At 37.6% G+C, this 25,360-nt stretch overlaps 1 protein-coding gene across 7 annotated transcripts in view; it reads right to left on the reverse strand.

Moving 5' to 3' along the window:
- Positions 1-2,720: 2,720 nt before the first annotated feature.
- vav2 (vav guanine nucleotide exchange factor 2) overlaps positions 2,721-25,360 on the reverse strand; it is a 290,534-nt gene continuing 267,894 nt past the window's right edge. For 3 of the 7 annotated variants that reach the window (XM_084745457.1, XM_084745454.1, XM_084745456.1), the window contains 11 exons: positions 22,882-22,895; positions 22,666-22,684; positions 21,276-21,403; positions 16,275-16,346; positions 15,754-15,815; positions 14,515-14,631; positions 12,674-12,761; positions 12,411-12,534; positions 8,013-8,102; positions 7,385-7,539; positions 2,721-4,536 (listed from right to left, as the gene is read on the reverse strand). In XM_084745457.1, coding sequence (XP_084601583.1) covers positions 4,489-4,536; positions 7,385-7,539; positions 8,013-8,102; positions 12,411-12,534; positions 12,674-12,761; positions 14,515-14,631; positions 15,754-15,815; positions 16,275-16,346; positions 21,276-21,403; positions 22,666-22,684; positions 22,882-22,895 — 917 coding nt within the window. In that variant the 3' untranslated portion in view covers positions 2,721-4,488. The remainder of the gene's footprint in view (positions 4,537-7,384; positions 7,540-8,012; positions 8,103-12,410; positions 12,535-12,673; positions 12,762-14,514; positions 14,632-15,753; positions 15,816-16,274; positions 16,347-21,275; positions 21,404-22,665; positions 22,685-22,881; positions 22,896-25,360) is intronic. The other 4 variants (XM_084745459.1, XM_084745455.1, XM_084745460.1 and 1 more) reach the window with 2 other exon arrangements.

The following is a 25,360-nucleotide window of genomic DNA, read 5'->3' on the forward strand; positions in this document are numbered from 1 at the left end:
TGAAGGGTCTTTGTGAAAGTTGAGTTACAGCAAAATTTTAATGATTTGATATGTGGTTTAATCTATGGACGCAGCGTCCATGTTGTTTCTACATTATGGCTTAAATGCTCATAAACACACCAAAGTCAGAAGAGTGATTTCCCAACTCAGCCAATGGGACCATCTGAGGAGCACATGAATGCAGCACATTCATGTGTCTTCAAGTGAATTTTAATTGTGGTGCACTTTAGTCTCTTGTGGCCAAAATGGGTACTACAACAACAAATACTTGCAAAATGGTCCTGAAAAACATGATCAGTACTCATTTTGGCAACAAGAGACTGAAGTATACCATTATTAAAACTCATAAAACATAAACCTCACCTGAAAGAAAACATGAATGCATTTAGTCCTACATAGAACATGGGGTAGTGGTGCACTTCAACATCTTGTGACTGAAATGAGTATTACAACAACAAATACTTAGGAAAATGATCTGATTCACCTACCAAGCCTTGTTTCACCCGAAGTCATAAACACAGGAGAAAAAATAATGGACCCTTCCTAAGCCTCGTCACTTTTTGCTCTGTGCTCCAATAACAGTTGAGTAAGCTTGGGGTTGTGTCTAGAAGGAACCACAGACCTGCAAAAGATCTTGTGAGAGTAATAATTTTAACCCAAACCATGAAATTTCCCTAACCTAACCAAGTGTTTTCTGTCCCTAAACCTACCCAGATTTTAACCTAAGGATTGTCACATTATAAAAATTAATAAATGATGACATGTAAAAATCTTGCAAGAGTTTCATAAATCAAGGCTTCCCTTCTAAACATGACCAAAGCATGTTACCCTGGGTCAAATTTCTCCTTTCCTCTTTCCTGTACTTACCAGAATGCTTTCTAACTAGCCAGCTAACGTCAGCTGATGTAGATGAGCTAGCTAGTTCACTAGCATTTTGCTAGCTTACATTAGTTTTGTTAACATTAGCTGACTTAAGATGTGTCTACACAAGGCTGTCAGTTTTACAGGTCCCCTGGCAACATCTTTTAGCCATCATCAAAATTTGGTTTTCTTTTTAACAACAACATGGCTAGAAGAGCACATATTTAAGTAGTCAACATAAAACAAGAAAGGAGAAAGCTGACCCAAGCTGTGCTAGGTACCGAGCTTACTCAACTTTTATTGAAGCACAGAGAAAATAACCAGGAGGGGTAAATTTAAATCAGATTTAGAAATTGGATTATCAGATTTTTTTTTTCCTCATTTGCCTCTCAAGGTCAGGGTTAGGGCCTTTGTATGTGTGTGTCAGTGCCTGTAAAGAATATTCAAACTGTACAATTAAAAAAAAAAATCCTTGAAGATGTTTTTAGTTTCAGGTCTTGTTTTCATTTTTTTAAGGACACACTGAAATAAACTTTCTGGAATGTTTAAAGTGGATTATTGGGTGTTTTTATCATTTGCAATGGAACTCTGAAAACCCAAAATACAACTCAAAATTCAAAATGATTCAGTCCCAAATTTAAACCAAAAGAGAAATATTTATTTCATGATAGACCTCATTTGGAAATACTCAACCATTCAAAAAATGTACACTTATTTTTTTGAGGATGTATTGACAGGAGTTGAAATATCAATAGCCACATGCAATGGGTTTTTGTCCACTACATAAACAGCGACTAGATCCCCACCCCACCCCCGCTCATTTTAGACAACATGGAGGCCTCCTGTGCATCTCCCTCACACAGTGGTTGGACTTATGTGTTTTTCGGGGCGGTCAGCCATTTGCAATAACACACATCATAGACAGTCAAAAGTTTAGAAACTAAACATTATCAGCATCTTCTGCTCAGGAAGTCTTTGTGAACCAGCCAGAGTTGATGTGCTCAGTGTTTTAACTTTTGCTTCTCAGTGGGGTGTGTTGACACTCTAAGAATGACTCATTTTATAAAACAGGTGATTTCCATATTTTTTTTTCTTTTTTGTTTTTAGTGTTTGTTATATTTTCCCTTGTGTGTACTGTGAAATTTTCAAATATACAGTTCACTGAAAGCTCCAAGCCATATATCAGTACTGAAATATGTAGGTGGAAGATATAAAGGTTAAAGCAGAGGCCACACAAACAGTGTCGGAGTCAATATTGTGTAGATCAAACTAAATGCAAACAAAATTTGAACTAACCTTTTAAAGAAAGCTGAGCTGACAGGGTCAATAACATCTGAATATCAATATAGCTAGAATTACAAAGTCGTCTCTCAGTGGAAAACTTATCAAATTCCAATGTCAACACACTGCAGTCAAAATGGCTGCAACAAAACAAAATCACATGAGTGGGAGTGCTGTTGTACTGATCACCAGCACGGCTGTGATTATCTCTGGAGGACAATCACAGCTGTGCTGATATTCAGTATAACCGTACAACTTCTAGTGTGATATTGCTTTTATACAACAGTTTTGTACAGTTGTTTGTTAAACCTGTTGGTCTTTTATCCTGCTTTGTGTACTTCGTCAGATTAAAAAGTGTGAGACTGCGATCCCACAATAATAAACCCTGAATCATTACTGTGCAATATGCCTCATTTTCATCCTGTCTGTACTTGTTAGCCATTGTAATTTTAAAGCTACTACAAGGATGTTTTAAACAGGTTATGACACTGTTTCAATTTAATACTGATGTCTTTGAAAATAAAACCATCAGTGTGAAGATTATATAGTGACTATATAGGGTCAGATTCTCCTTGAAATCAAATGAAACAAGCCTGTGTTTGTTTTCACAAAGTAGCACAGTTGCAGCGGTAGTATGTTAGCCAGTTAAAATGAAGCAGGATATTTTTTATTTACATAATTTAATTTTGACATTATATTTTATAAAACACTACCACTTTTGTCCACAGGGGCTTCCAAAATCAACAAAATCTGAAAGTTCCTTTAAGTACTTTTAATGTAATGGTTATTAGAACATCTGTGGAGTGTAGTATAGTCTATATGAGCACTCATGGGATACCTTTTGTCCAATCAAATTATTTGGTTGGAGCTAACTGTTGCATAAATGTATTTTGGCACTGGGAAAATAATGGAGGCAAAAGGAAACACTGAGCACTGCACCCCTGGAAAAATCACAAAATCATTAAGGGCTCCTTCTGTGGATTCATGTTAATTAGCACACAAAGTTTTTCCTTCAGATTCAACAAATCGTCTGACACTATTTAATTTTCACCAGTCTGCACAGCACCAAAATGGATTTCACACATGAGAAATGATTAACAGTAAGGAAGCAAAAACAAAAATCCCGTCACCTGATGATCTGTAAAAATAAGGCAAGGTACAGAAATCATAACAATCGATCCATGCAGACATTAAAACATGGCTGAATTTGGCTTCAAATAATAATAAAAAAAAGTTGGTCCAGTTCTTGAAACTTAAGAAATCTTGATTCTGTGCAAAAAAAAAAAAAAAATCAAACAATAAACACCGAGATTTAAAAGTTAAGTGGTAGTCGAGTGGAATGTCTTGATGTTTCCCTTTCGCATCCAACTGATTGCACCCATAGACTCGTGACGTGATCTGTGTATGTGATTGGTTATAAAAGCCCTCCGACTGTCTCTGCGAGTCCATCCAGTCACCAGTTAGGATAGGTTAAATGCTTCACTATCTTGTTTGTGAGGGCTCGGAAAAGGCGAGCCGTCCCCAGTATGTTGTATAAGTGCCTCTCCCCTCTCCTTTAGTCCTCTGCACGTGGACGGACTGTCTTTTTCAGGGGATGGCAATGTTCTTTACTGGCTGATGTTGAGGTTCAGTAAGCGACCATTCTTCAAAGGCACCGTACTGTACATTGGTCTGTGTGTGTGTGTGTGTTTGTGTGGGCCGCACATGGGCACATGCATACATGGAGAAGTAAAACCAGTCAACAAAGTCGATTCCCTCCACTGGTGTCAGCCCACAAGGCATCACCATGACAACTAAGGCAAAAATCTCTCGACATGAAAACAGAGCATCTGTCTTTTTTTCTTCTTATTTTAGTTTTTCTCATCTGATTCCTCGCAGTTACTAAAATCCCCACAATAATCATTAGTAATGATAATAATCTCTATTCAATAAATTATCTATACTGTACAATTATTTCACCTCGCATAGGGGAGCCTTTTTCAAAGTAAAGCTATCCAGTCAGTTTCTGCTATTCAATAAAGCCCCTGCAGAGCACACGCAGAGGCTGACAGTCAGCAAGCCAGTTTTTTCTTCTTTCTTCTTTCCTGTACAGAAATTAAACAGGACATCCTCCAAAAAAAAGAACAAATCCAAACAAAAGCAAAGCTGATGCATAATTGAAGATAGAGAAATGGGGTAGAAACACTCGCTGAAAAAAAAAAAAATGAGCATCCAGCAAAAACAACAACAAAAAAGTCCTTTTTTTTCTTGTGTTATTTTCCTGGAGAGTAATTTTCTCTGAGAACAGTAGATTGAAGATGGTTCCTGATTTAAAGGGAGCCAGGCACACTAACAGCCATCCATGCCTTACTGCACTCCTTCTTCATCCACATAGGTTGAGGGAAACCATCCAATCTGAAACATAAAAGAGTAATTATCAGAGATATTAACTCCTTTATAGTAGCAAACATAAACAAAAGGTATTAACTGAGTTCATTCAGACCCCCTCACTCCCACCCCCGCGTTTATTCCAATCATTTAAGCTTTCTAGTTAGATTTAATTGAATTCCATGTATATGCAGCATGAATGCATTCGACCAAGGCCACTCCAAATACTTTGCTGTAATTGGCTGGATGATGTGCATTACTTGCAGATAATTGCACAGCTTAGATGTACAGTTGCAGCCTCAGCCCTGTACTTGAAGCCTACTTCAGATACTACTTCAGCTGTTGCTAGGCAACTACTTCTCCTCCTTGTTGGAATAGTGAGTTGTGAACTAACAGAAAGTACATAATGTATTTTTATATTTGTATATATTAGTTTTTTTTTTTATCACTGACAAGAAGTCTTTGTAGAGTGGGATAACACACTCTGATCCATGCAGTTATGATAAATAATGTACTCCTCGAAGCATGCATGTTGTTTCAATAACTCCTTGGCTAAACATTCATTATTTCTTCCTTATACAGTGTAAGTCAAATATTGTTTTCTCCACAGCAACCAGACAAAAACAGTAATTTTACCTCGCAGAACATGGGACTTGCTCATCTCCCACCGGCTCGATTGGCTAGTTTGTTTGTGTTTTTGTGTGATTGCTGTGTTTAAAAGGGTTAATTTGGATTCACCAAAGTCACACAATAATACAAACAAACAAAGGGATCCTCTTTGTAGGTCAATGTTATTTCTCAGTCAATAAGTACAATCGGTGTAACTGTATGCACCCATTGCTGGGGCTGATGCGATAACCACAATTTTAAATTATCACATTACTGACAAACCAACAGCAGGGCATAGAAAGCAACTTCGACAACTGCAACCATCATGTTTTTTTTCCTTTTGTCCTCGTTCGTGTTACTGTTCAATTAATGAGTCAATGCTTCAAAGGATTCAAGGGACAGTAATGGTTAAGGCTCATGGATGGATCATTACCCTGTTTTTTAATGTTAAAAAATGGAAGCTGGCCAGTTCTGCTTGATGATCCTTTCATCCGTGTGAGTGTGTGTTTGTGTTGCTGTTGCATGTAAATTTACACATACCGTGAAGGTAACTGTAGAGTTAAGTGTGAAAAAGAAATGGTCAGACTGCAGGAATTCATTTGCAATACCGTGTAAGTCTGACTAGCACCCAGCAGCTAGCTTTCTCAGACCATAGACTTACCCACTGGGCACTGAGGTGAGATACACAAATAACGTTACACTTACCTTTATTGCACCAAATTGCTTCAGTTATCATAAGTGAAGCAATTTGCAAAACAAACAAAATAATGGCACTTATATTGCATACCATGTCGTTGAGCTAAACTAAATAACCGCAGGGGAAATCCGTCACTGCGACAGCCCCACGAGATGAATCGGACATTTCATAAGACATGGCTTCCCAGCGACAAACATGACACTGTCATTTAAAAACTTATTCCATAAAGTTCCTCAAAGAAGTTAAAGCAAGATGCTATAATAAAATCAAAATTAGTCAGCTAAAGTAGGCTGCTCCAGTACCAGACTGTACAACAGACTAGCTGTGCAACACTACAATAGTTAAGTGGACCCACTCACTCCTGTAAGGCCACTGCAATACATTAACACTTTCAAATTTATAACCTAATGGGGAACATCCTTAGAATAAAAAGCTGACATCACATCCAGTTTTACTGCCAGCCTATTAAACTGGCGCATTTCCCAGCAGGCAGGCTTTTACTTTTCTCTTTCAACCACCTGCTTCAAAAGTGCTTTTAATATCGATGGTCTGATTGTTGAATTCTGTAACTCTGGTGTCCCCAAAAGCCCACGTCATTGCTGTACTTATGAGATAGAGTGCTTAAATACTTGGGTTTTTTCTTACGCACATCCCTAACTGAAAGGGATAGTTCAGATTATTTGATGAGGGGTTATATAAGGTACTTAGTCAAGTGTATTACCTACAGTAGACATGCCTGCAGTTAGGATAAGCAGAGTGGAGCAGCAGCGCAGAACGTTGGCAATGAATTGCTGTGGCCAAGGTCAGCAACTAAAGGCATCACAGCCAATTAAACTGACACCTATCTTTTAGGTGGACCATTTTTTTAAGTGTACCCTATATTTATAATATTTTCACCACTTTATCTTGCCATAGGCAGCCTTTTCTGTCAGGAAAACACCATAATACAAGCCAAATATTGCTTTTCTCCACGTCAACCAAACTCCAAATGCAAAATCAGTAATTTTACCTTGCAGAACATGGGAGTTGCTGGTCTTCTGCTGCCTTGATCTGTTTGTGTTATTGTGTGCCATCTGTGAATCTAATATATCCTTTTAAAACACAGAGGTCAAACAATAACACAAACAAACAGATCGAGGCAGTGATATACCAGCAACTAGCTTTTATCTGCTTTGTAAAATTACTGATTTTCTCTATGGAGTTTGGTTTGTTTGGAAAGAGCAATATTTGGCTTGTATAGTGGTGGTTTCCTGGAAAAGGCTGTTTGAAAGTAAAGCAGTGAAAAAATTCTGAATAGTTTATTCCTTAGCTTTTGTGCTGGTGCCCCTGCTCCAAACTGTGGGCATGTCAACTGGCATCTACTGTAGCCAGTACACTGACTACTGACATACATTATACAACCCCGCCTCAATAATACCTTTAATTAAGGTTGCACCAAGATCTGTTTTTAATCAAATGGAGAATAGTACTGATCTACGAAGATTACAGCAACCAAAGGGTTTTGAAGGTCTTTACTGCCCTGATCAGTTTGACCTTCCATAAAAGAACAGACTTCGATGGTTCACTCACTCGTCCATTGGCCTCTCCTTTCCACCAGCCCTGGTCTCCTCCGATCTTGCTGTAGATTTTGACAATGTCTCCTTCTCGCAGTGACAGCTCTCTCATGTCTCGCGCTGCAAAGTTATACCTGGCCACTGCTGTGCTGACCACCCGAGGAGTAAAAACTGCGAAAATGGAAACAATCGGCGTTCAATCCACTCGCACAGTGAGAATTTAAGAGCTTATTTCACTGTTTTGTACATAGCATAATAACCTAGGTTATTCATCATTGTTATGAGGTATGAGATGGAGAGAGGAAAGGTCATACTGGACATTGTGGTAATAATTAGTTGTGGGGAATGATCAGAGGGAAGATGGTCAGTTCAGTGTTCAGCATGGCACAATATAGCCACACAATGATAAACGAGCATGATGGGAAAGGACAAGTCGTTTCATCCCGGGAAAGGAAATTGGTTTTCTTTTCTTGATTTAATGAGGGAGTGTCATCCTGGGCAGAACTAAAATGTTCTCATTAATGAAAAGAGCGCCACAGAGAAGAAGTAACGAGGTCGACAGCACACAGGCTTATTATGAAATTACAGGCAGTGAGGTGTGGGATGACAACAGGAGCAAGAAAAGAAAGAGAAAAAAAGAGTACCTGACCAAAAGGGAGCTGAGCTCTGAGAAGAAGAGAAGTTGAGGCCCTGTGGACTGAGGAAGGAGAAGTTGTAGGAGGCGCAGGTGGCTGCTGAGAGGAAAAGAGAAAGGGGAGGAAATGAAGCTGGAAAATGTTTTGAGGAGCCTGCATGCAGAGCCGGAGCTGGAGAAGCAGAGTTAAAAAAGCAGAGCTTGTGCATTGAAGTTTCCTGTCTCTAAGAGATAGGGTTCTGTTTTCATGATCTTTAATCTCGATAATTTTGTTGTCACTATTTGACTGCTTTAGTGGAGTGACTGAAAACAACAATTTGTTGTAAAATCTAAAATAATCTGGGGGCTGGAAACAGGATAATTGTGGGACTTGTCAGTTTATGCCCTTGTCCTTTATCCATCTAGACTGGTTTGGTGTGAGTTACAGGGTTTGGAGATATCAGCCATAGAGATGTCTGTCTTATCTTCTTTATAATAGGACTAGATGGTGGTGCTTAAAGCACCAAAAATAATCTAAAAAGTAATCCACAGGTGAGCATCTTCATACACTGTAGGAACTATTTTCTTTCTATAGCACTACATCCACTATTCGCATCACTGAACTGAAGGTTGCTCACATCTAATCATGGATGAAAGGCTTGTGCTTTTGACAGCACGGGGTGCAAACATCAAACTTAGGTGCTTTTCATATGAATGTTTAGTCAATGTTGATGACAAATGTAGTCAGCTGAGGAGAAGAACTAGAGTCTATTTCAGCTTAGATTTCTAGTCCCCGCTTGTATGGTATTTTTGTCACCTAATGTCTAGGCCAACAAAGTAATAGCTATAGACTGAAGAGGTGAAAGCACAGCAACATGGGCATGGGAGAATTTTTTCTTCAATATAGCGCACAATGAGGAATTTTCAACTGATCATATGTACCATAAACACTGACTGGACATCCACATGAAAGATGTGGAAATTCCCCTTTAATGGTGTCACCCTCAGCTGAGCTGTAACCTCAATCTAGATGGATATATAGCAGTGAAGGTAATAGGAAAAATATGTATTTTTGGCTTGAACTGTCCCTTTAAAGAGACTCTTGTTTTGTTCTCAGTTTGGCAATGTCTACTGTGTGTAAAGACAGTCAGACTATATTGAATACAAGCCTAAGAACAATCATTACTCTTGTATTTATTGTACAACAATAGTGACTACTGAATAAAACAACCTTGTGAAAATTTACCAATATTATGACAGCCTGACCTTTAAATGTACAATAGGTAAGTTCTGCTGCTGGGGCCAATCTCACATTTAAACAATAACAAAAGGGTCTGATGACGTCTGAAGTAGCGTGGGATCACAGGAGTTGCTTTCTTCATTGTTTAACACCCACCATTGCAGATGACAAAAACATATCCGACCTGACTCAGGCAAAAAAATATCTTCATGGTCAAGGTTATGTATTAAGTTTTATTAACATTATGTTTAGTCACATTTGCCAACTTTGGTTACTCACTCTCAGATGTATCCTGTGTTTTCCTGGAAGATATAGCAACTTGCAGCTACTATGAAAAGCACTGTTACCTCGAATAACTTATGGATTTCTCTTGATGATTGTTGGAAACATTTGGGATCATGCAAGGACACAACTCAACAAAATATATAACACTGGTCTGGCGTTTTTATACATTTTAATGCAGAAATGTTTTAGCTTTAATGTCTGAAAGCATGAACTCAAAAGTGACATCATCTGCTTTTTGCATTATATGTCCTTTGCACAGCCACCCAGACAATGTTTGTCTGTCACTCCATTACCAAGCTGTTGATACAGTCCCTTTAAAAGCTATGCAAAAAGCATCGCTGCCTTCCTATTCATAATAGAACCTTCCTCATCTCTCCACTGTTTCCATACACACCTGCGGGACGTGACACACCATCATAGAAATACAAAAAAATGTACACTTGAAAACACAAAGGGAGAGAGAGCGAGAGCGCATCGTCATCGGCAAAGACTCAATTGTCTCCATTCATTTACACATTCGGCCGAAACAGGAGGGAAACAATCTAGTGGCCAGTTCTTCCTGCAGATTGAACAGAGGCAGGCCAATGTAGGACAGGAGCCAGTGCAAGGCCAGAGCCAGTATTGATACAGTCTAATGGACAGAAAGGGCTGCCAATTCAGGCAGCCAGTGCACAGGCCTCTGAGTTAGCTGACAAACTCTTTCCCCTTTGTCTTTCTCTCTTTATCTACTTCTGCTACTATCTGCTAGCCCTCCTTTTCTGCCCTGTTCCCCTCTGGGCTCTCTTCGTTCCTCTCTGTATGAGTCAGGCAAGTCATTGGCCTGGGGAGGAGTGAAGACAAAGAGAGTGGGATGTAGTCTGTCTCATTTATTTTACCCTTCCTTTCTATATCCACAGCCAAGATGGCAAAGGTTTAAAAAAATGGACCTTCACATTACAGCATCTTTGTAGTCAAATCAGTATCATCATAATCATTCATAGAAGCAGGCAGATATAAGTTGACATGCAATTTGCTATTAGTCACTGGAACAATAATCCACCCCTCCATTGCAGCAAGCTAGTACGTCATGTCCTCTAGCTCTTCCTGGGGTAATCCGAAGTGTTCTGAGGCCAGACTAGATATGTAATTCCTCCAGCGTGTTCTGGGTCTGTCCACTGGTGTCCTCCCAGCTGGATGTGTCTTGATTACTGCCACAGGGATGTGTCCATAAGGCATCTGAATCAGACACCCATACCAACTCAACTGACTCCTTTTGACGCAAAGGACAATCAGTCCAGCTCAGGGTTCTTACCAGATGTCTGAGCTCCTCAAACTGTCTGTAGGGATAAGCTCAACTGATCGACTTCTATCTGTGATCTAATTCTTTTGGGCATTCCCCAAAGCTCATGACTATATGTGGTGGTTGTAACCAAGATCGACTGTCAGATCAAAAGCAGTTCTAGAACTCTTTCCGACATGAGGAAAAAGTTTAAGTACCTCACCCAGAATAGGAAGAGCCTGGTCTAAGAGGAAAGCTTACTGATAGTTGAGCGACCCATTGGGTAGTACAAGGGCACTAAAGGTTGGATGCACTGCCAATTGAGCCAAAACTTTCTGCACAAAATATTAACTGAACACAGTGCACAGTTGTTTTCTCTCCAAAGACAGTCTCACTCTTTATAACTGTTTTCTGTCTTGGGAGTTGCTTTCTACAGCTGCTCTGCAAAAGTCAATCGCATTGACTCATCTCTACCCCAACCAGACAGAGGAGACTTACAATCATCTGGTACTGCTAAATTTGAAGACTGGTATGCCATAACCATGTTACGACACCTGTCATGAACAAGAAGGAGGATGAATGCTTATGACAGTTGTCATTAAGTGTCATTTGGTCAATTATGTAATTTTGATTACAAAATTGCCGTTGTTTGAGGCATATTTGCAATGACAATGCAACATTAACCAAGCCATCATAACCTGACTATGTCTTCTGTCATCGGTTTTGACATTAGCTATCATGACACCATTATAACTGTGTCATGAATAATTCCCTTGCCCTCAATTAAAGTGGTGCATTTTAGAGTTTTATGTCATATCAATTCAAGGTGCACACCTTCAAATAAAGTGTTGCCCTTCATCTTCACTGTTGCAAAACATATTAGCATCAGTTATTCTAAGTTGTCACATACACACAAGTACTACTGGGCTGTTCATTGGGCAACATGAGCAACAAAACTATTCATAGTACATAATAACGGTTCCCTGTGTAGTTATAGATCTCTATCAGCACTACTGAGCTGTTTTTTTTCTATGAGTGGATCCCTGTTTTCTTTATCTCGCACTCCCACACAAGGATGAACATAACTGTGTGTGTGTGTGCATGAATGTGAGGAAAAACACAGTCATGCCAATGGTGTTCCACTATTACACTGATCCACAGGTGGCAATAACACGGCATGATATGCTGCAATGCGCCAGGAGAGACAGAGAGAAAGAAGACTGCAAGCTGGTAAACAAGGATGTAAACAATACTGGAGATAAAATATTTAAAAAACGGGCAAATGTTTTAGGAGGAAGGATGTGCTCTTGACCTGTTTGTTAGAGCTCAAGGACACACGTATTACATCTTGGTGAGTAAACATAACTTTTCTTTCTTTTTCATTCCCAAATTAGATCAGCAAAGGATCGAGGAAGCATGGAAATTGGATTTGATGTTGATACCTGATGAAATGTATGTCCTTGGAAAAACTTTTCTTTGCGAAAAAGCTTAGCGACTGTCATTTAACAGCTGACTTTAGCTGGTGGCTGCATTACTACAGGAAATTCTATGATTTTGAATAACTTCTTACTTTGTGTCTTTGGTTCAGGATGACAGCACAAAGTGAAAGCAAACTGCTGGAGAAAAGGAACATTTTGAAGGCTTACCTGGTGAACGTGTACTGGCCCGAGTTAGCGAGCGTTCTCTTGACTTGTAGGGGTATCGCAATGTGGTATCTAATAACTTGAAGCTTTCTTTCAGTGAATGAGACTGATAGTACTCCACCAGCTCCTGTTACAATAAACAGTACAATACAGAAGGTTTAAAAAAAATAAGACCATCTGGTTTGTTGTTGTTTGTTTTGTTTTTTTCCACACTCACATTAAGGTACTGTGGGTCTTTTGCGTGGGTAGTTAAACATTTGACTTACCAAAAGACTCTCAAACTTCTTGGCCTCGGTGATGTGAATCCAGCTGTCTTTTTCAATTACTTTGATGTGTTTCACTTCATCGTTGAATCTGTAAAACCAAACACCATGGAGGAATCACAACGAAAAAAAAAAGATTTAATTGATTAAATTAGACTTAAATATTAGTCTAAAACCATTTTATATTTTAACTTATTGTTATGTTTTTACTCCCACATGCCTTTGGGGGTCAATTACCATTTTATGCTGACAACATACAATTGTACATTTCTGTCTCACCAAATGACCCCAATTAATTACTTACTTAATGCTTTCATGGGTAAAAACGTTTTAAAGGTACATGAAGGAAAAAATAAACATTCTGTTAATAGCTTTGCTCCACCCACTGCATAATTTCAAGGGAGAGAATACAGCCTTTAAAAACAACTAAATTCAAGTGCTAAGTAGATGAAAAAAACCTGTGAATGGTGAGTTTGGATTATTATTTATGTGAAAATAAGACTTTTTCACAGACTATCACTCAAGGGTGGGGGCTGAGGAAGGTGTGCTGCCCAACTGACTAGAAAGAAGATTAGAAGAGTCGGCAGGCGTTGTTTTGTTTTGTTTTATTTTTACCGTTGGTGAGGGGTGAGGGGGCAATTGGTTAGTGACAGTAAGCTGCCACCACATACATCACCTGCTCGCAGGTCAACCAGTAGCAAAATTAAATTGCAATAGCTGGGTTTCAACCAGTAGAAGGTGGTCCCTATGTATATTTACAACACAATATGTAGAATTCAAATTCTTTGCACTGAACTGTCAAGATTTGAACATGAAACAATCAAGAACAGAACTAAATATTTATATACCCATTGGTTTTCAGCTGAAAAAAAGTTGTGAAAGTGAAAGCAGTTTGGGGATTTAAGACATTGCATTGACTGCCTGTATTTTTTGGAATTGATTTTAAAGTTCTTTTACTTGTTTAGAAAGCTTTAAATAACCTTGCTTCTCCCTGCATCAGAAATCTTGTTTTATTTTATATTCCAGTCAGATCACCAAGGTCCTCCACTGCTGTTCGGTTAAACATTCCTTATGTGAGAGTGCCATCTGTTCTTATGCCCCTAACCTATGGAAATCACAGCCTTGGGATAACAGGATGGGAAACTCTTATCTTTTTAAACTGGCTTTTAATTTTTAATTTGGTGTAATGTTATGACCTTAGTTTTTAAGATTCAGTAATTGGTTTTTACATTATGTTTTTTTTACCCCTGGTGCTGAGCTTTACTATAGCAAGATTTTTACTTATTGTTGTGTGTTTTTTATTCTTATGTTTTGTTTTAATGTTTCTCCCTGAAGCACTTTGGGCTGTATGTGTGTATGAAAGGTGCTATATAAATAAAGCTGAGTTGAGTTGAGTTATTTAGGTGCTGTCAACATGAAATATTTTGTTGTATACCTGCAGGACTAATGACCCAAAATAAAGTAATTTCTACAAGTTAAGGCACACTGTGGGACTTGTTTAATTATTTGTCTAAAGGCAGGTCCCTGCAGCCCGTTTACACCTGTCGTAAAGACTTAAAGAAAAAGTGCAAAAGCATTTCTTCCAGTACATCACTGGATGACAGCTCCAGTAAGAGCTCGTACATTATTTCTCTTCGGGATGCATCTTCTCAGAGGAAAGGCGCACAAAAAAAAAAAAAACAGGATTAAAAAAAAGCAATTACCGAGTGGTAATTAGCCGGAGCTAAAAGATGCAAGGAAAAAAAGCTGACTGGGGCATCCCGTGAGAATTCTCATTTCCCATGAGATGCGGATAAAAACCTTCCCTTGAGATTTTCCCCTCCTGTAAGATGTGAAACACTCACTTGATGCTGATGGCGAACCTCTCTGCCTCAGCTGTCCTCTCTCTGATAAGGTAGGTCCCACTGCTGTGGGATTTTAAAAGGTTGTCGGCCTGCTGGCGCTCCATGTTCCCTGCAAACCTAGAGAGGAGCAGAGAATAAATGTTGTGACCTCCAAATACAAAGTTACATCACCGAACGACATTGCAGAGGCTTTACAAATCGTTCGACATCAAAACAGCCGTGTAGTAATTAATTTTTTGGTTGCAGTCATGTTTGGGGTCAGTAAGCTTTAAATTGAATTAGTGCATTAAATGAACAGTATTCCAGTATTAAAGGGATAGTTCAGATTTTTGAAGTGGATTTATATGAGCTATTTAACTACCATAAGTGTATTAGTAATGTACTGCTATGGACAGGCTCAGCAGTTAAAAGTGTCTTTGCCATTTAAAAAAAAATCAACATCAGTTTAAGGGTATACTATATTCAGAATATTTTACTTTTATCCGTTTCAGTCATTTCTACCTTGCAGACCAAAGGAGTTGCTGGTCCACCACTGCCTTGACAGGTTAGTTTGTTTGTGTATTTGTGTGAATCAGAACTAACCTTTGGAAACACAGAAGTGAAAAAAAATAACAACACAAATAAACTAACCAATTGAGGCAGCAGTAGATGCACAACTCTGTATTCTGCAAGGTAAATTACTGTTTTTGCCAAACGAGTCTGGTGTCTTTGTAGAGAGTTATTTGGTTCATAAAATGCTGGTTTCCTGTGGGAAAAAGCTGTCTGGCAACAAGGTAAAATGGAGAAAATGCTCTAAGTATACTGTAGACCTACACTGATGTTGTTTTTGGATGGCTGAATAAATTAATACATGTTGTTGCTGATTCTGTCCACAGCAGTACGTTGCTTACATACTTGCTTCCTACGCTGAACTTCTGCTGCTTCTCCAAACTTGGGAGGTGGCGACAGCCATATAATGTAGTTTTAGAAACCCACCCAAATTATTTAATGACCAGATTTGTCATTATTTGGGTGCTTCAAAAAATAAATGGCTGTGATTGGCAATATTAAATTATTAACCATAAAACACTTTCACTTCAAGAAGTTTACGCAATAATTGAGTTTTATCAGCTTTTTCATTTTTACAGTGTAGAGCTGCAGTAATTAAACGTAGTTAGGGTAATGGTATGGTAATGTACACTGCCTTAAAAGAACGAGAATTATTTTAAATCCACAACCTTCAGAAATTAAGGTTCTTACCAAGGATATCCGTAGTAGTCTGCTTCCCTCGAGGACTGCCGGCTGGATAATGACTGGAAGGGCTGTCACAAAGAACACACACCACACATTAAATAACTTATAAACAGAGCAGAAGCATGGTGCAGAACCAGATCATTTATACGCTAGGTAGAAAAAGGGAGTTCTCTGGTGCTTCCTGGGAAATCACACATACTGTAATTATTTTCTGCAAATGGATATTCAAACCCTTTACTTTAAGTGATGTAAGTAAAATCAAGAAAATTTACTTTAAGTATTAAAAGTAAAAGTGCTCAATGAAGAAAAATGGCACCCATGACTGTTATTGCATATTATATCTTTAGATTATGACTCATGCAGTAACTTTACCATTTATTTATTATAATTATTACTTTAACTATTTTCTAGAGGGCTGCAATTACTGATCATTTCCACTATGGATTATTTTATCCATTAATGACTTATTGTTTGGTTTGGAATCATTCTGAAAATAGCTTAATTATGTTTGTTTTGTTTTGACTTACCTTTGGGTCCAAATAAGGTTTTACACATGAACTGGGGAAGAAGCCACTCTTTTGTGTTTGTATCAGCTTTCCCTGGAAGATAAAGTGCAAGGCAAGATTATTTGTGCTGAACTTCAAATACCGGGGTAATTAAAAAGTGCTTTACAAAAGACAAACAGATGCATTAGAAGATTTCAGAACATGATGAGAAGGAAAATAAATTCAATTAAATGGTGTCAAAGTAGTTAAAGTGCAGATATAATAGGAAATGATATTGCAATAGATAGAATTCAAAGGAGCACAGATGAAAGTTGTTTTGCAAAGAGGAAAAATAATGAAATGAACTTCTAAATACATATGAAATATTGAGGAAGCTTTCACACATTTATATATGCCACATCACCGAGATAATTGGACTAAATGGAACACAGCCTGCACTGATTTTCAACAAGGCTGGCTTATTTTTCCAGAAAGAAAAACGTCAGCCACTGAAAGGATCACACATTGATGCTAGGTTTTGCACCTACAATAAAATGAACACATCTATCAAGTCGCACATCAGCATCAGACGTTCACTTTCTGCTACATGAAGCAATTGATTTCTAAGCTCAACCCGCCCATTGACATCGCATGGAGAGAATTGGCTGTCATGCTGTAGAGGGATAAAGTAATAGGTGAGTTTAAATTAATGGCTACAGAAAGTTGCCCTGAGTCACTCTGGGAAAAGCTCGCCTCACACAAGAAGCTGAAAGTGAATGAGAGTCAGTGACTCAGCAGGAGTTTCAAAAGTGCCCAGAGCCAGCAGTGTTACAGCTCCTGTCATCCAGCCTAATTCACTGTAGAGGAGCCTCCAGGTTCACAGGTACAGTTTAACTAAGAGAGGGTTAAAGGGCCAGTGCGTATGATTTAGTGGCATCTAGTGGTGAGGTCGCAGATAGCAGCCAACTGAATACTCCTCACCACTTCCAAGCATGTAGGAGAACCAACCTGTGCACTTTTAATAATATGACCCTCGTCAATTTATTTTGAGCCTTTTGTAGTTTGTTTCTGAGGTGTTGTGATAATTCTGCATACCAGGAGATGGCAGCATCATCAAAATGACTTTTCACTAGAGCTCCTGCAAGTGTGAGAAGAGTTGTGTTGTCTAGAAAGGTACCTATCATGTCTTACATGTCAAGCTTTTGTTCTACATACTTTATTATGCATCTATTAACAGTTAACCATGCATTTTGGGAACACCAGATCTAAAGTGTAAACAAGGCTTATTAGGGTTAATTAAGCCTTTATTATGCACAAATTAATGGTTGACTATGAATTTTGGTTGTGAACCATGCTTACTTTGGGCTGCATGTTTGTATAGAAGAGGCTTTGTAAATAAAGTTGAGCTGAGATTAGTTGAATTGGGCTTTAAAATTCATTAAGTCCCTTAGTGGCTCATCTGATAAAGTACATGCTTTATATTAAGAGTGATTATTACAGCGTCTCAAGGTCAAAACTTGCTTGGAATATTCCTTCTTACTCTGCCCCCTCTCTGCCCCTTTCTCTCTGCCGTTACTGTCCAAGAAAATACTAATAATCACAAAAGTATAATGGTTAACCTTTAACAAGTCCATAACAAAGGATTAATTAACCTTAGCAAGCATTGTTCACACTTTACATCCAATACCCACCCAAATACCTAGATAACTGGTAATAAATGCATAGTTAACTGCTGATAAATGCATAATAAAGTATGTAGAGAACTTAATAAAGCAATAACAAAAGGTTTAAAAATACCATAATAGGTAAATAGGTTAAACTCAATAAATGTGTTTGTAATGCTTTTATGAACAATTATAAGGAACTCATAAGGGTTTTCTTAAGCTGTCTATAAACTGTTAACAAGTTTCTTATAAGTGGCTTATAATCTCACAATAAACATGTGTATTATGCTATAATTAACACTTATATAGTAATATCAATAGGACATATCAATATAAATAAACATCTTATAAGGGCCTTATTACCTATTAATTAATGCTTATTACAAGCACCTTAATATAAAGTGTTACCATTATTTTTGACCCAAATATAATACCCTCAGTTTTTCCTAAGTGTTAAGATAATCTGCTATCCGCAAGTCATCTACTTACATGTTGAGGTTTCTCACTGTGAATATCTCAATCACTGTTTTATCTCTACGTGCTGTAATTAAAACAGAATTATCCTCATATAAAAACAAGATTGCATGAGGTAGCTGCTTTTAGGTCATTTATATATGATAAAAAATATATTATTTTTACTACCCTGTGGCACCCTACATCCCCATGATTCTTCACTCTGAAAGTGTCTCATTAATGTACCATTTGATAGGTATGACTGTGCTCACTATGGGGTCAGCCAACTATGGGCCCATGGCTCTTAACTTCATTACTAAAATGCCGTGATCTATTAAATGCTTTCTGTAAATCCAGCATGACCATACCAAAGAGGAGGAGAAAAAAAGATTCTAACACTGATGAAAACATACTTGTGAATATTATATTCCATTTATGCCATATTCTGTCAGTAGATCCCACTAAATTTAACACACTGGTCCTTTAATGCCATTGGTAAAGATGCATAGCAGTCTTCGACTTCCTCTTAGAAATCAGAGGAATGATTGTTACAGTAGTGTCTGTGAATTTCAGATTCAGAAAAATGAAAAAAAAAAACTCTGCACCCATGAGTGTGACAGGTAAGTTGAAAGCAGCACAACTCAAATAAAAAAAAAAAAAAAGAAGAAGAAGGACTCCCATGGGTAAGTAAGCTGGTGGCAAACAAGTATAGTAAGTGGAGTTGTTATTGTATTTTTCTTAATTCAACTTCAGAATCAAAAGAATCATGAGATTATTGCCCAAATATTCAGACACATAATAAGGAATTGGACTCCAGGGACCTCATTATAGAAACTTCTTAAGTATGAAATCTTTTCTCAGTTTAGGATGGCATTTAGGATTTATTTTTGTAGAAACATGTTTCCTAACTACATTTAGGAAAAAAATAAAAAATATATCTGAGGACATGAATTTAGCTATTAGAGAACCAATCTAACAGGAGAATTTCCTCAGTTTGGAATCCTAAAATAGCCATGAGTTTAGGAACTGCTTCTGTAATAGAAAGATTGGATTTTCCTACATTTGAAACTTTTATTCTTTTTAACAAAGAGTGACCTGTTCTACAAAATGATAACTAAATAACTAATCACTGTTTCTATTAGTTTTACCCATTTGCTGTGCACTGGTGGTCTAGCAATCTAACTTTTATACCATGTAACTGCATTGTCCCTGGTTCAATTCTGGCTGGAGACCTTGGTTAAATCTTCCCCATGGTGTCTTTTTTTTTTTGTTTGTTTTTTTTTTACCTCTGTCCTATCAAAAAAGGGAAAACATTATCTTAATAAGTCATCTTGTGTGGTGACCTTTTATTTATAGTGCAGCCAGTATTTCTTCAACATTACATTGGATTTAGAGAAAAATTTGACATTTTAGGAAATGCACTTTCTTGCCAAGACTGAGATTGGAGGATAGATACCACTCCTATGTCTGTACATTCAATATATGGCTACAGCCAGCTTAACGTAAAGGGTAGAGGCAGAGGGAAACAGCTAGCCCGAAAGTAAAAAAAAAAAAAAAAAAATCAACCTACCAGCATCTCTGAAGCATAATAATTAACATGTTAGATCTAGTTTGTTTAATCCATTAAAAAACTGAAGGGTAGAAACAGGAAGTTGTGGCTTTATGAGGTAATGAGCCAGGCTATTTCTTGGTCTCGCCAGTGACTTCCTGGAGTTTCTGCTGGTTGTCTGGCAATGTCATGGTGATGACAAGACTCCAGGAAGTCACAGCATCCAGACAGTTTTTTTTTGTGTGTGTATTAAACAAATAAAATGTTAATTAGTTGGCTTTGGAAGAGCTGGTAGTCGGATTCTGTTACCTTTGGACAGAACCAGGCTGGACTGCAGGAACTGTAGCTCTTTTTCAACATATCCAACAGGGTAAAATATTTATGAGTACTACTTTGTTCATCCAGTGATGATAGGATCACCCTGAAATGTCTTTAAAGCTGAAAGTCAGAACTTTAACTTCATTTCAAATCCAGTGCTGGAGCTAGATACAATATCAGCTGCCTTAATAATAGTTTATGACACTGTTTCCCAACCTTTCTTCCTTAAGCAACCCCTTTTCTATCACTGAGCAAACTGACCACTGACTAAGGGACATATTTTATGGATATTTTATATTATATTTAATGCCTAACAATAACAATTCAGAATAACTGATACATTAAACAATAATCCAGATAGTGAACACAGAAACTGCAGGAAATTTGTGTAAAACAAGTGATTTGGATGAACTTTGAGCAGATTATTTCTGTGAATAATGCATTAGAGATGAGTTTTCCTGATATTCTTAGGAACTTTTTATATACCATTCTCTGTATTTTTTTTAACAATTATACATATTTAATAGGCTTCTTTTTCCTTTACTAATTCAGCACAACTTCTAATAGTTCTTTGGTTGTTTCAAGTACGTAACTTTTCTAAAGCAAGACGAGGCTGTTTAATAGTGAGACTATGAGAGTGAGACTGTTATATATAGGTCTTCACTGTGTCTTTATGTTGTGATTTTTTTCTTAGATAATAATCTAAACTTAAAAAAAACTCTTCTTACACCCATTTAGAGCTGCAACAATTTGTTGATTAGTCTATTAGTCAATCAAAAGAAAACTGGTTGCCAATTATTTTGATAATCAATTTATTTTTCATGTAAAAATGTCAAACATTTGTTAGTTCAAGCTTCTTAATTGTGTCATTCAAAATGGTGAAAATAATCTGCAGATTAATTTAAAACGAAAACAATTGTTAGTTGCAGCCCACACCCATTACTACTGAGAAGGACTTGTGACCCCCACATGACGCTCTGGAGACCTCTAGTGGTTGGAAACCAGTGCTTTGTGCGTCAAAGTGAGGCACGATATCAGACAGGTGACAGACTACTGTACCTCCCACCACGAGGTGTCAGGATCTCCCTTCAGCAGCTCGATGAAATCTCCTGTTTGAAAACTGAGTGGCGTCTTCCCTGGCGGTGCTGGTGTGCCGTGATAGTTCCTCACTGCCACCATCTTGGGACCTATAAACACAGTTAAACATTTGAAGTATTAATATAGATATGTGGGAGTAACACTTCAGTTAGAAAAAACTGGTACCACTTTAATATAAGACTACCCTTATAAATGGTTTATAATTAGGTTATAAGCACCTTATAAATAATCAATAAGCTGTTACAACATTAGATTAAAAAAGGTGATCAGTTGCAACTTACCATCCAGATAATGTTTAGGTTTAAGAACCAAAATCTTGCTTTCGGTTAAAATAAGTACGTTACTTAGATAAGTTCATAATATAATGTACATGAGTTACATATGTAGGTACATATTATAATCATCAGTTACAATGTTTTAATAGCATCCAAATAATGCTTATTACAAACTAATTATTAACCATTAACAAAGTGTAGATTCATTATTTTAAATTACACAAACTAATGACAAAACAACACTGCTTAAAGTGGTGTTAATAATTAGTTAACATAACTAATTATCATTTCATTGTTTGTAGTTTAACTATCACTAGTAATTTAACAGTGAGCAGTAACTGGATCTTGCCATAATGAGCCCACATTAATGTGTGGAAACTGTGTTATTAGTTATTTATAATTGTTTATTAATGATTTGTACAGTGTTTACAAGAAATTTAGTAATCTAATTATAAATCACTTATAAGGGTAGTCTTATAATGGAAGGTGGTTCCAGTAACTCCAGCTTTATCCAGACACAGTGCTGCTCACTGTAGTTTGGATTTCCACTTATTGGTTTCAAATGTAAAATAGTGATTTAAGGCTGATAAAGGCAGGGCTGTTTTTGGATAAAAGTCTTGCCCACTGAGTGAAGCAGTGGTTTGAGATATACACAATAAAACCACAACATCCTGGGTTCAAATCTGGTCCAGGAAATGTATCCATTTCACTGTTTACAGAGCAACTTTGTGAGTTCAGACTGCGTCTCATTCTCTCCAGACTGACCACTGTGTATTTATTATATCTTCAGACCAGCTATGATTATCAGTCTTATCTCAAAGGTTTTCAAGCTTTTAAAGTTTAAGTCATAATTTAAGTCTATAGTATCACTATAGGCTGTATGTATGCAGTGCTACCCACGCTGTATGGTTGCTGTGGTTCATGTGTCGTGGCTCTTCCACTAGATGGCAGTAGAGAGCCGTGGTACTAAAGAACTGCTCTATCCAGAACAAACTTGTTACATGACAGCTGTCAGAAAATCCAGCTTCATATCAAAGTATTCTCCATCACGTTTGGGTGACAGGAGGTTTTCTTACCTGATGATATTCCAGGTTCCTATAAAAGAGACACAAACAACTTGATCATCAATATAATACTCTCTCTATATATATAGATTGTTACAAACAAATTCTCTATGATGTAATTAAAGGATGATAATATGATGATGACAATAATGACAGTGATGATTATGATGATAATGATGATAATGATGATGATGCCACAGTATGATGACTAGAAGAGGATCTACTCACCAAGTCATGAGGATCTGAAACAAGACAAAAGAAACAAAGACAGTCATGGAGAGTTCACAACAGAACTGGCTTACATTATTGATTACGCCTGAGCTAAGCTCAATGTTTGAGTATAACAATTCTCATTCAGGGCTTCATGTTGTTCTTTTTAACATGCTACGTCAAACACAAAGGCAATTGTGCTTGTTTGGGAACATTTTGGCTTCATCCCTGGAGTAAAGTGTTAATCAGGGGGATGTAAAGCAGTCACAAACTATATGGTAACACACACATTTAATTCCTTTAGCGCCTGGCCTCATTAATTCTTCCCCTTCCCAATCAGCCCCACTGGGATTATTTTTCACACTGACTAACCACAGTATTTAGGTATTATTTTACCTAAAGAACCACAGGACGTGCAGGTTTATGTACTGAGTGTGTGCACCGACATCGCAGTTTGGTCAATAACCCAGATTCATGGCCTTGTTGGAGGTACTGAGATGTAAACAACAGAATGATTACACGCTGAATAATCAGTTTAAGCTGATTTTAGGATCTCTTAACCATGGAAAAGTTCAGAAAAACATGAGGAAGCTGCTAAAAGTCACAGAGAAGGACTTGGTCAGCAGGAGAGGATGTGATATTTTGAGAAAAATTAAAGTTAACAGGTGGTGAGGATCCATCAGGCTTGCACCTTAGTCTGGGAATGACCACCGGACAAATTTGCCTTCTATTTCCTATCCAGACAAAATGAACTGCCTTGTTTTTTCACAAAGCCCACACACACAGACGACAGACCGTAAATGTTACAAAGGTTTGCTGGTGTGTGATCAGTGACTGTAAAAGCCAAGTTAGTGGTCAACTGATATTTACATTTTGGGAATTAAAATATCTTTTAGATTTAAAAGATGTACTACTACTACTACTTTTGGGATCAAAATGGTGATCTGACATAAACATATAAACAATTAAAACATCCACCTTCTGCCAGTTTATTAAAGAAATCATTTGATGAGAAAGTAGTTACAAGCTTCAATTTGGTTGACCAAAATTCACCATTTTGAGGAATGAAAATTAGGAACAGTTGATAGTTCAGTTGCATTGTTTATGGGGCGTGGTGGTCAGCACTTTTGCCACACAGTGAGAAGTGTAGTGGGTTCGAATCTCAGTTCAGAAATGGTCTTTCTGTGTGAAGTTTACATGTTTTCCCTGTGCTTGCATGGATATTTCCTCTGGGTGCTCCAGAGTCTGTATTCAGTGTCTGATAGGTTAGTTCTCCTGTCAGTACCCCTGACCAAGGTGTTGGATAAGAACTGGAGTTTACTGGGTGGCAGCTGCTCACTGCTCTTAATATTAAGGTGGATTAAATGCAGAGACTGAATCTTTATGACTGTGTAATTGTACTTTGTATAGTTGTGTATGTCTCAATAAAGATTACCTTTACTGTCAGTACCTACAACATGGTCAGCCTACATGACCTGAAAACACATTATTGAAGAAGTCTTTGTTGGAGACCCCCTCAGAATAACATTTGTGCTCCACAAAAGTATATTTACTTTTGTAGTTGTTTGTCAGCTTGATTTTTTTCTTCTTCAAGTCTCTTAAGAATGACGTATGAAACATATAAAACTGATCGGGACAGGTCACAAGTATGCACTACTTAATTTTAAAGCCATAAAGGTTAGGAACAATTGGTCTAAATGATTAGATCCTTATCCGTTGAAAAGGGTGGGGCAAGTTGAGTTTTTCCTCTTTGGTACCAAACCCTGTGACACAATGAAATAGTCCCACAGTCCCAAAGGAACCACACAGAACCCGTCCCTCATTTTCCTGCTGGATAAAGCAGCCTACAAGCAGGACAAAGTTCAGTGACAGCAGGTTTATACTTGTGGATAGAATAAAATGTCAAAAATCATCATAAATCTTACCAAACAAATGAAAAAAAATTGCTCTCGCATCACAGTGACATAAACACCAATGATGTGTGATGTGTGTCACACAACATTATTAACTGTTGTTAACTCAAGGAAGCTCAGGCAGGCTGCAGGAGCACAAGATGAGTGCAACATAACATAATAACATAATAATAACAAGAGACGCCAACAATAGGTCCTCCATGTAAGTTTATCAGCTGTTTATAACTGTCAATTGTCTGTTGAAGCCTGAAAACAAAAGCACACTTCTCTGAAAGTACACATTTTGGAGCTTGAGTTCAGTGACTGTCTGCCTGCCAAACTCCATTAACATATTGCTCAATTTAAGCGTTATAAACATCTACTCCTTCTGAAAGATTATTAATGATTTCTTTAGACTCATAAACAGACACTTACGCATTTGGTGAACATTCGGCATTAATTTGAACTCGAATTAATACGAAATGGGCGAACAAACTCAATTATTCTGGCCTGGAATAGAAATTTGAAGAGGACATTACAGCTGTAGTGTCAGAGAGGTGAGTATTTCAGCTTGGCATGTTTCCTTGATCTCTGATGACATATCA

Source organism: Lutjanus erythropterus, chromosome 20 (assembly GCF_056507025.1).
Source record: "Lutjanus erythropterus isolate fLutEry1 chromosome 20, fLutEry1.hap2, whole genome shotgun sequence".
NCBI classification, from domain to species: domain Eukaryota; kingdom Metazoa; phylum Chordata; class Actinopteri; order Lutjaniformes; family Lutjanidae; genus Lutjanus; species Lutjanus erythropterus.